The sequence below is a fragment of the Martes martes genome, assembly GCF_963455335.1.
Source record: "Martes martes genome assembly, chromosome: 12".
NCBI lineage: Eukaryota > Metazoa > Chordata > Mammalia > Carnivora > Mustelidae > Martes > Martes martes.
In genome coordinates this window covers 92,581,805-92,596,394 of record NC_137900.1, presented here as the reverse complement: position 1 = coordinate 92,596,394, position 14,590 = coordinate 92,581,805, and the positions used below count along the sequence as shown (strand labels likewise).

Below are 14,590 nucleotides of genomic sequence, written 5' to 3'. Positions count from 1 at the left end.
TGGTGGTTGTGTTAACGTCTCGTTCCATAGCGAGAGAGACAGGAGACAGGTTATTGCCCACGAGATCCCAATGTCTGGGACCTGCTGCCCACCATGCCTGGTTGTGCCGTCTTCCTTCTCTGTCCAGTTGTGCTGAGCGCTCCTGACACCGTCCTGATTGAGAGAAACTTGGGGAAGAGAATCGACCCTCAGACGAGAGGTATGCCGTCTCCACTGCACCCTGCTCCATGGAGTTTCAGACACGATTGATGATCGATGATCGTCAGAGTAACTGGCCACCCACCATTTACTGGGCCCTTCTCCACTTCAGGCACCCGCAGAAGGCCCTGTGGGGGCCACATGGGATCAGATGCTGCAGGCTGGGCCTGGAGCCGGAAGTCGCTTGGGAGATGATAAACTCCAGCTGAGGAGGAGTTGGGGGTCCCAGGGGCTGAAGGAGGAGCCCTGGAGATGTGGAGCTGGGTCTCAGCTTCCAAAGACTAGGCAGTTCAGCGGGGGGCCGGGGCCCTTGACCTCTGGCCTTAGGCTTTGGTAGCAGACCGCCCTGGGTTCGAGGACCCCAGCCCTCCCCTTTCCATCTGTGTGATGTGGGAGGAGTTGCCCAGCACCACCAACACTCTGTTTCCTTACCTGTCCCTGGGGTGGGACCTCCCTTGTGATCTGATTGCCGTGAAGACAGGTGTGTGCAGGTGGCCCAGGACAGGGAGCCCCCGGAAGCCGCAGCCGTCCTTCCCGCTGTCCTGAGAACCCTCATTCTTTTGTTCTTTTTTTAAAGATTTCTGTGTTCATTTTGGAGAGAGAGAGCACGAGTGGGAGGGGTAGAGGGAGCGAGAATCCCAAGCAGACTCTGCACTAAGTGCAGAGCCAGATGCAGGGCTTGATCCCACGACCCCGGGATCACAACCCTAGCCGAAACCAAGAGTCGGACCCTTGACCAACAGAGCCATGCAGGCGCCCCCCGATCCTTCTGTGATTTTTTAATGGAGCCCAGGCTCATACCGCACGCTTAGTGTGGATCAGCACCCCGGGACTCACACAGGCTTTGGCCCCGAGACGGCACGCCCTGGGCAGTGACTCTGACCTGGTGCCCCTCCCCCGCGCAGAGATCTATCACACCACCTTCGACTGGCCCTCCGAATCTGAAATCCAGAACCGACTGATAGTGCCGGGGGACATCTCGGAGATGGAGACGGCACGGAAGCTGCTGGAGTATCACAGGAACATCATCCGGATCCTCCCTGCTTATCCCAAAATCCTGAAAGTCATCAACGCTGACCAGCCGTGTATGGACGTCTTCTACCAGGGTAAACGCAAATCGCAGGGGGCTCCCCGGGCACCTCGACTGTCCTTATCCCACGGCCAACCTGCAGCACAACTCAGGGTCTTGAGTCCGCTTAGAGCAGGGGTAAGCAGCCCCACGCCCACCACCGCACTGTCATTGGAGCACTAACAAATGTTCATGGACAGCGGCTGGAGCAGGTGCCTGTGCATGTGTGCGTGCGTGCGTGTGTGTGTAAAGGTTGAGTCCTGAGACTTTGGAGCCAGGGGCCCTGTGTTTAAATCTCATCCCCACCACACATCAGCTGTGCAGTGTTGGGCAACTCTCTTACCCCTGTTGGCCTCAGTTTTGGCATCCCTAAAATGGCAACAAAAATCGTGTCTTCCTCATCGGCTTGGGGGAGGATTACTTGGAACTCTGCAAATCCCGTATCCACAGTGATGGGTCCAGCAGTGGGTACGGAGAAGAGCCCAGTAACGTCAGACATCGTTGCTGTTGGGACTCAACGTCTTGTCCAGAGAGGCCAGGGAAAGTTAGAACGATTCTCTCCCAGAGCAGCTGAATTATAATTTGTAATTGTCTCCACATCCAACCAAGTACCGCCTTCCACACGATGCCGGGTAGATGGCACCATAAAAATGACGTCAACTCAACAGTTGACAATGGCCCTCGGTATATTCTCTCAAATCTCTTTAAGGAAAGTTTTGTTTTGGTGGTGGGGGGGGGACGCTTCTGAGCTCCCTGGCCCGGCTGTTCCCTTGGCCCCCACCCAGGAGTCCCAGCCCAGGGACCGCACAGCCTTGCTCCCCGAGGGGGTCAGTCGGTCTGTCGGGGGGTAGGGGCGGATGTCTAGAAAATATCTCGAAAACAATCCGGGCTATGGATACCATCCCGCTTTCCAGTGGTTTTGCATCTCGGAAGGGTCTTTAGTAGCAAACGCTACGTTCTGAAGATAAACAGCCACAGCATTGATCTTATGGCATGATTCTGAATTTACACATTAATTACTTCCAAATTACTTAATTAAATTTAAAAGTTCATATGATCGTTCATAAAGAATTCATGCCTGGAATTGTAAATAAAAATGTGAGTGTCTGCATATTAATTATTATTAATTAATAATGCAGACAGATAAATTGAAAATTGGAATGCCAAATTCTCTCTGTGTTGTTTTTTTAATCTCTCTGCAGTGCATCCAGCAGCCACACATTTTTAAAAAGAATAATTAGATGTTGAGACTGTCTGGGGGATCATTACTTCTAATTAACTTAGTTATTTACTGTAAATTAAGCATCGTTTGTAAGCAGGCGGCTTTGCCCCTAGTGTTTGTGCGTTTCAGATGTGCCTGGATCGTGGCAGTTCTGAGGATGGAGGGGCGAGGGGCTGGGATGGCTTCCTCCAGCTTATTCTCAGGGGCAGAACATGTTACCCAGGCAGCGGGTTAGGGAGAGCCCCCCCCAGCCCGGCCAGCTCTCGGCGAAAGGGGGCAAGAGTCCTACGTCTCCCGTGGGAATGTTGCACCCGTGGAATGAGGTCATGCCCGCAGAGTACTCAGCTCAGCAGTTCGCACGAGCTGGTGCGCATGACGTCATGATGATGACTATCGTTAAGATCGTGGATCCACTTACAGCGGGTCTCCACGCAGCTGTAAGCGAGAGAGATAATTGCGGCTGTTGAGAGCCCGAGCACAGGTGCCGTAAGCCGGTTTCCCTTTCTTTAGGACCCGAGTTTACTATCCTCCTATCCTCTCTTTCCAGCTCTGACCTACGTCCAAACCAGCCATCGATCTAATGCCCCGTTCACCCCGCGGGTGCTGCTTTGCGGGCCCGTGGGCAGTGGGAAAAGTCTGCAGGCGGCCCTCCTGGCCCAGAAATACGGCCTCGTCAACGGTGAGTGCCCCGGCTGCGCCCTGTTTCTGGAGCCTTCTCTGGCCACCCCCTGCCCTCCTAGGCTCTCCCGCCTATGGGCGTGGGGAGGAGATCAGTCTCGCTTCTCTTTCTTGCTCTCTGCTGTCAACAACGTTCAGGCGGTCCATCTTTGCACGGATCAGCTTTGTTCCTCGCAAAGAATATGGCCACAAAAACACTAACCACTAAAAACGCGTCCGCAGCCCAGAGAGGCGACACGTTTCCCGTCATCATTTGTTCCAGTCTCTGGAGCAGTCGTGCTTCTGGGCTCCGCAGGGCACGTCCTCCAGCCCCGGTGGTCTCCCCGGAAGCCACAGCTGTTGTGTAATCCGCGACGGCTGCGGATTTATTTTCTCCAGTCCCATTTGGCTCCCCCCAAAACCCGGGTCAGCGTGCTTGCAGGCAAACAATTTCTGAATCAGAGGACTCCTGGCTCGTACAGTTTCAATAAATATTTTACCAGGAGGAGAGAAAATATTGAAATCAGTTCTCCAGGCCTGTCCCAAGGCGGCCTCCGGCGGGTGGGGATGCCGGCCTGCCTTACGGAGGACAGGAGCGGGGAAGGAGGAAGAAGCAAGAGCCGCCCTCGCCAGCAACACCACCTCCAGGAAATGCCCCACGAGCCCGAGTCACCTCTACTTATGAAGAAAGGAAAGAGTCCTGTGCCCCAAATATAAAAATATGCATATACACGCCTCCGAACTCTGCAGATACGCCATCGAAATACATGTGTATACACACACGAATGTATGTGCACCAACCCGGAAGGGTCAACGTTTCCACGAAGATGCTTTTCTTTTTTTTTTTTTGAAGATTTTTATTTATTTATTTATTTGAGTGAGAGAGAAAGTGAGAAACAGCATGAGGAGGGGGAGGGTCAGAGGGAGAAGCAGGCTTCCCGCGGAGCCGGGAGCCCAATGCCGGACTCGATCCCAGGACTCCAGGATCATGACCTGAGCCGAAGGCAGACACCTGACCAACAGAGCCACCCAGGCGTTCCTAAAGATGCTTTTCAAGCGGGTCTCCTCCAGTATAAAATCCCAAAGCCCCTGACGGACTAGCCAGGAGGCAGCAGCCAAAACCGTACCTATAACATGAACCGGGGAACAGAGTGATTATTCTGGTTAGTAATGGAAACAGTAGCAGTCCTGTCAGTAGTCTTGTGGAAACACTACACAGTTGTACTCTGGTTCGATTAGCATGGAAAAACCCTGGACACCTCGGGATGAAAAATGCGGATTTGTTTTTTTTTTTAAATTTAAACTGAATTACTCAGGTAATGCCTTCTTTGGACTTTACCTCTTGAAGTATTACAAGGCTGAATTTGCAGCTACGGTTGTGGCTCCTTTGGTAAGAGTGAGCGCTGGCCCGCTTGTCCCTGCCCCCACGTGTCTATGGAGGGGACGGTGACGTCGAGGGCGGGAATGGTGGAGGGTGCGTCTAAAAGCCTTGGCTCTCATCCCAAGCCCCTTAATACAGCGCACAGCCTTGGTTCCGGCACCGTCCCCGGGCCGTGTGCTGTTTGTGCGGGCAGTCAGTCAAGGAAAACCTTTTTCACTTTACATTGTTCTCTGCGTACCAATTGCAAAGAATGAGATTACGGGCCTAGATTTCTTCCAAAACTGAAAATAGGAAAGCTCATCACGGTTTCTGCTTTGTTACCGAAAGAGCCTTTGGGGGGCTTTTTTCGGTAATTGAGCTAACTCAGAAAGTTCACATTTCTCTAAGGCATCCTTGGTAGGCTGAAGACATCACGAGAACCCCATAAACCGATCCGAGGGCTCCCCCGGTCGGCAGAGGCGCTGTCCGCGGAGGGTTCTCTGCACAGGCCTGGGTGTGCCCAGAGCTCCCAGAGCCACCTGCTCGCCGGCGGCCACCGCCCAGCTCGGCTCCCCTCTCCCCGGTTATGGATCTTCCCGCGACAGGAAAACAGCTCCGAGCAAACAAGCAGCCCAGCGTTCGGCCAGCGAGGTTAATTGGGAGACTGGGGCGTACAGCTGGTGAGAACATAACTTTCTGAAAGAGGCATCGTTGGTGTGAACCCTGCAAATCCGGGGCCCAGGGACTTCACTCTGTGGATTTGATTCCGCTGAAACCCCCAGACAGAGTGAGGGAGAGATGCGCGGGTGCGTCACCAAAGTCGGGGCCACCTGGACCCCGTTAACAAGAGGACAGTTAAGGAAGCTGCGGGAAACCCATCCACTACGGCACCCATTCTGTCATTGTGAGTTAAAATGAAGAGGGGGCGATTAAAAAGAAACCTATAAAGTGACTCGATGTCCGTGATCTGCTGTTCAGTGAGGGAGGGGGTGGGAGCCTGTCAGTCACTGACGGCGTTCTGGGCATGATCTCATTTTTGTTTAAAAAACTGCGTTATATACGTGCAGAAACCATCTGAAGGAACTCATCAAACTGGCCGTCTCTGTGCGGTGGCGTGTTATACAACTCTGATTTTTTTTTATTGCAATGAGCACAAATTTTCTAACCAGAGACAACCATGAGGAATTTTATTGAAATATCATGATCAGGGGCACCTGGGTGGCTCAGTGGGTTAAAGCCTCTGCCTTTGGCTCAGGTCATGATCTCAGGGTCCTGGGATCGAGCCCCGCGTTTGGCTCTTTGCTCAGCAGGGAGCCTGCTTCCTCCTCTCTCTCTGCCTGCCTCTCTGTCTACTTGTGATCTCTGTCTGTCAAATAAATAAATATAACCTTTAAAAAAAATCATGATCATAGGACCAGCTGGCTGTCTCCGTTGGGAGAGTGTATGACTCTTGGTCTCGGAGTTGTGAGTTTGTGTGCCCCACGTTGGGTGTAGAGATTACTTAAAGAAATCTTTTTTATTTAAAAATTTTTAAAAAGATCATAATCGTCCTCATTGATTGCTTGCTTTACGCAGAGCAGGGAAGGTGTGGAGAGATCCAGAGCGGAGCATAAGGATCCAAGCGCAGGGCTGGGCTGGGGGTGGGGAGTGAACAAAGGTTAGATGAGTCCCTTCCCATGCAGTTCCAGGTCTGACTGTGTCCAGAGCCTTGGTGCTGGAGCCGTTAGGAGACACTGTGGAGCGAGGTGGTCATCGGCAGGGGTTTTAAACCATTCTTACGTAATGGAAGCCCTGAACGCTCCACAGTTCCTCTAAACACTTGTTTCCCCACATCTCACAAAATTTTAATCTGTTGTGTTTTATCATCCAGTTCCAAATATTTTCTTATCTGCCACATGGTTTCTTTTTTTTTTTTTAAGTTTATTTCTTCATTTCAGAGAGAGAGAGAGAGAGAGAGAGCACGAGAGGGAGGGCCAGAGGGAAGCAGAATCTCAGGCAGGCTCCATGCTGAGTGCAGAGCCTGACGTGGGGCTCGATCCCATGACCCTGACAATCACGACCTGAGCTGAAACCAAGAGTCGGCGCCCATTATGGCTTCTGTTTTGACTTATGTGTTATGTACAAGTGCATTGCTTAATTTCCCAATTTGGGGAAATTTTCCGGATTTGGGGGAGGAGTATTGATCTCTAATTCTGTCGTGCTCAGAGAACACACCTTGTATGATTTCAGTCCTTTGAAATTTACTGACACTTACTTATGGCTCAGCGTGGGGTCTCTGTTGGTGGATTCCATGTGCACTTGGAAAGAGTATATACCTGGCTTTGGTGGATATAGTCCCCAGCAGTGTCAGCTAGGGTAAGGTGTGTGCGAAGTTGCCCGGTTCTCCCCTGTCCTTGACGATTTCTCGCTACTGTTTTCTCACTTACCGAGGGAGATACGTTAAAATCTCCAGCTCTAACTGTGAATGAGGCTACTGCTCTGCCAGTCTCTACCCCGTGTCGTTTGCAGCCACATTACTGGGAGCATGTACACTGAGGACTGCTGTGTGTTCTTGATGAAGTGACCACTTTCTCGTTGGGAAATGCTCCGCCGTCTCCCCAGTAACGCTCTTTCCTGACGTGTACTTCGTCGGATAGTCACGGAGCCCCTCTGGCTCTCCTAGGATTGGGCGGTATATATTCTGTCCTTTCTCTTTTAAATTATCTGTGTCTTATATTCTAAATGCATGTCTTGTACACAACATATAATTGGGTCTTGCTTTCTTAAAAATCCAGTCTGACATTTTCTGCCTTTTAATTGAAGTACATCTCCATTTTAAGTCATTTTTAGTATGGTTTGAAGCCTACCATCCTGGTTTTTTGCCTTCTGTTACCTCTTCTCTGTTCCTCCTTTCCTGCCAGCTGTTGGATTAACCAGATGTTGTTTGAAAGTGCATTTTATTTCCTCCATTGCCTTTTCAGCTGTATCTCTCTGATTTGTTTCGTTGGTGGTCACTCTAGGGCTCACAGAGCCTCATTGACTTCTCAGGGTGTGCCTTGAGTTAATACTGTAACCGGAGAACCCACGGTGGACATCTTTCCGTTTACCTTGCCCCCTCCCTGGTGGTGTTTTTGGCCGGACATCTTACTTCTACATGTTATAAACTCTACAATAGGTTGCAGTTATTTTTGCTTTAGTCATTTGGTTTTTTTTTTTTAAGGGAAGAAATGAAGGGGAAGGGCTCTGGTAGGTTCCCACACATACCGTCACTTGTTTGTTTCAATCTGCGTCTCCATCTGATAGTCTCTTACCACCTAAAGAACTTCCTTTAACATTTCTCGTAGCGCGGGTCTGCGGGCGACAAACTCAGCTTTCATCTGCTGGAAATGTCTTTATTCCGCCTTCGTTCTTAAAGGACGCTTCTGCTGCACGTAGAAATCTATGTTGACAGGTGTTTTCCTCTTAGCGCTTTAAACATGTCATCCCATTGTCTTACGGCCCGCGTTGCTTCTGATGAGAACTTGGGAGACAATTTTGATCCTTGTTCTGCTACATACCGAGCACCTCCCCCACCCAGCTGCTTTCAGTTTCCTCTTTGTCTTTAGTTTCCAGAAATCTAACCCAAGTGGGGACATGGGGCTACTTGGGGTTTATTCTGCGTGGGCCTCGGAGATTCTCGGATCTGTGGATTGAGATTTTTCATCACGTTTTGATTTTTTTTTTTTCAGTTTGTGAACTTCTCTTGCCATTTTTTTCTCATATATTTTTTTCTGCCTCCCTCCCTCCTCTCTCCCTCCCTCCCTCCTCCTCCCTCCTTCCCCCACTTCCCTCTCTCCATCCCTCTCCTTTCTGGAACTCTGATCACACATACGTGAGACTGACCGATATTGTCTACCAGGTCCCTCTGGGTCTGTCCTTTCTTTCCAGGCCTCCCTTGACCTTCTCTTTGCTTCAGCTTGGACACTTTCCGTGGCCTGTTTCCCTGTCTTCAGATTCACAGATTGCAGCCTATCCAAGGATTTTCCGCTCGAGATATTGTATGTTCCAGTTCTAGACTTTGCATCTGGTTCTTTTATATAGTTTCCATCGTTTCTGCTGGGATTCCCCAACTGTTCACTCACTTAACCATCTTTTCCTTTCCAGTTTTAAACATACTTACAGTCGCTGTTGTAGAGTTCTTGGATGCTTGTTCCAACATCCATGTCGTCTCTTGATCTGATTCTGTAGCCTGTTTTCTCTCTTTGCAGGGGTCCCACTTCCCTCATGGGTTGATTGACTGGTTTTTGCATTTCAAGTCGATTTTTAGTATATATTAGACACGTGGATCTCCCTTTGCTGAGAGTCTGGATGGTGCGGTTCTGCTTGAAGAATATGGAGTTAAGAGTTGAGTTCTAACAGGCAGTTAATTTGCTGAAGGATCAGCATGATCCCGTGGAGGCTTTTCGTGTTTGTTCAGATGAGACCAGAGTGTGTGTCCTCTTGGGCTCGTGTGCCCCCACGCCCAGAGTCTCAGCTGACTGGGCACCCGCACCACCTCTCTCTCTGGCTGTCCGAGGGCCAACATCCCCGAGCACTGGGTGCCTCCCCCTCAGCTCACAGCCTCCCGGGAGCTTGTCTCTGTCAGGCCTGGGCGGGGGCGGGTCTCACTCACCACGTGTGCAGCTTTGCATTGACCAAAGACCCCAGGGTTTCTGGAGCTACTTCTCTGCACAGCTCCCTTCTCTCCATCCCCTTGGTCCCCAAATCCTAGTTCCCAATCTAGTCTCTGCTTCCCGCTGCTCTGAGTTGGCCTCCCCTTCTCCTGTGCTGTGTGCTGTGGTTTGAAAAGTGCTCATAGGTAGAACCTGGGTGAAGGTGGGACTCACTTTGGGTGTCTCCCTTCTCTCAAAGGTCTGGACCCTGTGCTGTCGGCGGTCCAGTGCCTGGAAAGAGTTGTTTCGCACATTTTGGTTGGTTTTATAGCTTTTATAGCTTTTTATGACCGAAGCTACTTACGAGTTCTGGCCAGAACAGGAAGCTAAGTGTGGTTTGATGTCACACAGACATGGCTTTGAACCCCAGTTTGGGCGCCTAGTGGTTCTGTGACCTGGGACGGGTCGCTGCACCTCTTTGCATTCTGAGCACAGGGCTTGGCGTGTAGAAAGGTCTCAGTCCCCGTCGGCCTTCATCATCCCCCACGTTCCCTTAGTGAGTGACACTGCCGGCTGCTTTCGATATGAACCCTGCTGTCCTCCACACAGTGAGTCAAGCACCTCACCCCTGAGGGGTAAATCTTTGCTGATGGTCATTCTTTTTTCTTTTTTTAAAAGATTTTATTTATTTATTTGACAGAGAGAGACAGTGAGAGAGGGAACGCAAGCAGGGGGAGTGGGAGAGGGGGAAGCAGGCTCCCCGCTGAGCAGAGAACCCATGTAGGATTCGATCCCAGGACCCTGGGATCATGACCTGAGCCGAAGGCAGATGCTTAATGACTGAGCCACCCAGGCACCCCAGTGATGGTCCTTCTCTTACACATTACCATTTTCACTTAATTTTAGGAGTGGTGTTTGGTTTCTTTAATATATGAAGAAAACCCCTTGATCTCAATGTTAATAAAAGCAAGCCTGGGTAGTCCACCCATCATGGAAACGTAGCCAAAACCTTCCTGCCTGGGCTCTTAGTAGCTCGTCGCCAAGGACAGACAGCGGAGCCTGCGTTTGTTCAAGCCACGCGGGCTCGCCAGTGCCTGTGTGGTGGGTCTGGAGACGTGATGGGGCTCACAACAGGAAGGCTCTTGTCTGCACAGGCCATCCAGCCAGAGAGGGTTAGTGGCTACGGGCCGGGCAACTCTAGCAAGCTGCCTCAGTTGTGAGTGCGTCCGTCTGTCCTGTAAACATAGCCGCGTCCCACCGAAACGCTTGGCCCACGGGAAGGGCTGTGGGGCTGCAAGCTCACCTGGTCTCCTTGGCGCAACACCGGTGTGGACATGAGCAAACAGGGGCCCCCACTCCCCCCCCCACTGGCCCCCTGCTGTCACTCAGCCCGGGTGAGTGTTGCCATCGCGATGCCGGGTGGAGGGACGCCCTGCGGGAGCTCCTGTGGTAACACCTCTCGTGGTGTCCTCCCCACACCGCCCATTTTTAATCCGTTCTCTGCCAAATGCATTCCTTTTCATTCTGCACCTTCCTCCTCGGCGTCTTCTTTACTCCCCAGATCCTTTTTGATATTTGCTTTCACTTGGACACACACCCACACTCAGAAAAACCCTTTTATATTTTTTGCAGTGACCTTTCTCTCCCCCAGCAGGCCGCACCAGGCCTTCTTTTCTCCTTGTTCTTCCTTCTGTTGAAAATTTAATGGGTGTGTTTCTGTTCCCCTCTCCCCAGTCCACTGTGGGCAGCTGCTGAAAGAGGCTGTCGCTGACGAGTCGAAATTCGGCGAGCTCATCAAGCCCTATTTCCAGAAGGAGATGGCAGGTAGGCCACACGCGGCTCAGCGGCCATGGCCTCCTGGGCTCTGGGGGTCGGATGGCTCCGTGTGGGGCTCGCCGGGCACCAGTGGGGCTCGGCCTGGGGACAGTAGCTGGGAAATGGACACTGGGCCCTCCTGTCAGCAGAGGCTCTGCACTTGTTCCCGGGCAGGGCCCTTTGGCTTCTGGCCCCGCCCCAAGCCGGGGGCATGTAATATGTTGTGTTAGCCCTGAGGGTTGGGGTATTTCTGTTTCTCGGGAATGTCTGCTTTTCATAACTAAGAGCACGAAAATCGAGAGCCAGGAGAGGCCACACAGCTGCCCACATCCTTGATTACTGGGTGTACCAGGCTCCTGCGTGTCAGTATTCCGGTTTCATCAGAAGTCGGGAACCAGAAGGCTCAGACAGCTTTGCAGACACCAGGGCTGAACGGCCCTTGGTGCTCAGGGGCTTGGAGGAGGGAGGCCGGGCCACATTGTCCTTCCAGGCCCCTCTGTGATCTACCGGCTGAAAGCAGTCTCTGTCAGGCCCCAGGAAGGGCACCTGTGAGATCATTCTAGTTCGATTTCCTGAGCCTGCAAATGAGCCACGGAGAAGGGGCCGGGCCGCTGAGGCTGCACAGCCAGGCCACATCTGCGCCCCTCCGGACCCGGCGTTCCCTCCCCGGGCGACACACTGCACACACCCACATCTTCCTCTCTTGCCTCATGTGCGGTCGCTCCCCTGTGCAGTCACCGAGTCTGATGGGAGCATGTCTTGTAGAAAAAACCCAGAATGAAAGCTGCCCCTTTCCTTGGGAAGGCGTGCGTCTTGACGAGGACACCCTCCCAGCAGAGGGCTCGTTGGTTGTCCTCTGGCATCTTTTGGGTTTGGGGGACACGCCCGAGAACAGGCAGCTTGCTCCTAACCCATCAGCTCGAGGGCCCCCTGGGGCCATGTCCTGGCTTGGCTCTCTCAAGCCCCCTTCAAGATGCTCTATTCCCCCAGCGGGAGGTTCCGGTGAGGCGGTCTCAGCTCCTTTGGACACAGTGATCTGCATAGAGGCTGGTGGACGAGTGAGTCTGTTCATCCCTCCGTCACGGGGTGTGGATCAAAGGCCATGGAAGCGGGAGGCTCCAGGCAGGACTGGAAGCCCGCGTGCGCTTTGGTGCTGCCCCATTTGGTTTGGATCCCGGAGCCGCCCCTGTGAGCTGTGCAGCCCTTGTCAGAGCCCGCGGCCTCTCCATGGTGAGATGGGGATGGGAGTCCCTAGGTCGCAGGGTTCCCGCGGGGCGGGACTTGATGTGCACACTGGGGCCCGGCTTGTGTGCTGTCGGAGTCCTGGTCCGAGCTCTCTCCCTTCCCCGATGCTGCACCCCATCCACGGGCATGGGCAGCGCTGGTTCTTGGCATGCTAAGGTGCAAAACTGTCCTCTGCACAGACTGGAGGCCAGTTGAACTCCCTGCTAACAAGTGGTTCGGAGGGGAAGACCACGACTGACCAGACAGATGAGGCCGCGCTCACGGTCACGGTCAGTGGACCGCAGGCAAAGGCACACGGGAGCTCTGACTCCTCTTGCAACTTTTCTGTCCTTTCGGCTTTTTTTTTCTTGCCAAAATAAGGAGTTACCAAAAATAAGCATTTAGGTGGTTTCCAAATTTGCATTCCCTCAAAAACACCATAATGAATCCCCTCGTACCTGCGCAGGCTCGCGAACACCCCAGAGCGCCTGTCGGTGGGGAGAGCCATCCCTGCGTGGTGTGCTGGGTGTCGTCCTCCGTGTCCCTGCCGTCTCTCATGCCCTGTCGCTGCTGCAACAAGCTTAGTGGTTGAAAACAGCACCGGTTTGCCAAGGGACAGTCCCGGAGACTGAAAGTCCTGAGCCCAGATGTGGGTTCCGGGTGTGGCTGCGTGCCCTCCGGAGGCTCCCAGAGCCCCTTCCTCTGTCCCCGCCGTCTGCACGGACCACCTGCACATGCCTCGCTCCCCGACCACTGAGAATAAACCCCAGGGTCTCTCCAGTGACGGGCAGGACGTGGAACTGGCTTCCACTTTGGGTTCTTTGGTGACTCCAGAGGAGCCTGGGGCCACAGGTCGCTGTAAAGCTGGGCTCTGCTCTCCGTTGTCTCCTCAGCGCCCTGCCGTTGACTTGGCCCTTCCGCACCGCCCACAGAATTAAAGACACAACAGCAGCCACGACCATCTCTTCCTAACAGAAGCAGTAAATACTGTCGTTTCACTGATCCCGATCTCGCAGGGAGAACAGAGCTCGCATTGATATTCATAGCCACCAACGGGGTCTCACTACTGGCCAAGCAGAAGCTTCTGAGACAGCCACAGCGCGGGGCTCGCACACGGGGCCGCCAGGGCCACCCAGGTCTGGCGGGAACCTGCTTCGCCACCAGCTGAAACAGCAAGAAAATGTAAATGATTCTGACCCAACTCAGTTTGGAAGGGAAGGTCAGAAGGAACACGGTGGCTCTGCACGGCCAACCACGGCTTGGCTTCTCTGCGAGTCACTGCAGTCGGCACCCCCCGCTGAGGGCCGCTGAGCCCGAGTCTCATGTCACCCATCTGGGCCCCAGGCGCAGGTCACTTCCCTGCTCCCCAGGTTTGGCGCCTGGTGGGAGGCGGACCCAGCGTCCCTGGGAGCGTCGGGTAGAAACGCAGCAGGGCCCGAGGACACGTTTGGCCTTGTTCACTCGGCTTCCCAGTCCAGGCCTGCGGACGAACCAGTGGAGACGACGACTCCTGATAAATGGCCACACCCGGACACGGGGATGGGGAGATGAGCCTCAGACCTTCCCCGGGAAGAACCCTGACTGAGTGGAAGCAGGCGTAGGGAGGCAGCCCACCCCCTGGGGGCGAGGGCCAGCCCGCTGGAGGATGGGAGCTGGAGGGACCGCGCCAGTCCAACCGATGACTCTCCTTTCTGAGGAGGAGGGAGGCGAGGGGCAGGGCAGAGTTCCTCCCCCGAGTGCTGCCCAGGGCTCGGAAGGTGTCCCCTCCATACTGAGAGCAACAAGGCACCCCCACCCCCAACACGGGCAGCCCATTGGCGGAATTCCAGCAGAGCTAGATAGAGGCGACCCTCCATTGTTCTTGGGGGCCTGTTGAGGCCTGTTGGATGTCCGTCTTCACCAGCCTAGGCGTGTTTCAAATATCTCTGCCCTGGGTGCCAGCAGCATTCCTGGGAACACGGAGAGTGCCTGGCTACTCCCCTGCATGTGTTTTCACGTGTGAAATCCGGAAGCTTCCGGGAACTTGGCTACGGGAATGGAGATTCTCATAAGGGCTCAGAGGCCCCGTCACCCTGGGGCAGAGCTGGCAGATGTCACCACACCCCCGTGTCCGCCCCAGTGCAGAAACCCACCTCCCCACCCCCCATACCAGGCAGCACCCTTCTGGATATCAGACGTCCTGTGCTGGGGCCTCTGCCCTGTGCTCCTGGCTGCTGGCCTGCTCCCCAGCCCTCCTTCCAGCCCTCGCTGGGACCCCTGCCATCACAGGCTCTTGCACTCTGTCCGCTCACCTCGGAGCCCCAAGCCCCGGAGACGGGCAGCTTTGCAGGGGTGGTGCATCTTGGCCACCCTCACAGTCACGGTCACCGTCACCGTCACCACCATCGCCAGCTCAGCAGAATCGATCCAGATGTCATCCTTCTCCCCACGGAGCC

General features: G+C 53.7%; 1 protein-coding gene across 1 annotated transcript in view; it reads left to right on the top strand.

The window, feature by feature from the left end:
- AK8 (adenylate kinase 8) overlaps window positions 1–14,590 on the top strand; it is a gene marked incomplete at both ends in the record, with an annotated part of 115,214 nt that overhangs the window by 35,530 nt on the left and 65,094 nt on the right. The window contains 4 exons of the mRNA XM_080820250.1: window positions 128–199; window positions 1,104–1,304; window positions 3,037–3,168; window positions 10,851–10,940. Coding sequence (XP_080676376.1) covers window positions 128–199; window positions 1,104–1,304; window positions 3,037–3,168; window positions 10,851–10,940 — 495 coding nt within the window. The remainder of the gene's footprint in view (window positions 1–127; window positions 200–1,103; window positions 1,305–3,036; window positions 3,169–10,850; window positions 10,941–14,590) is intronic.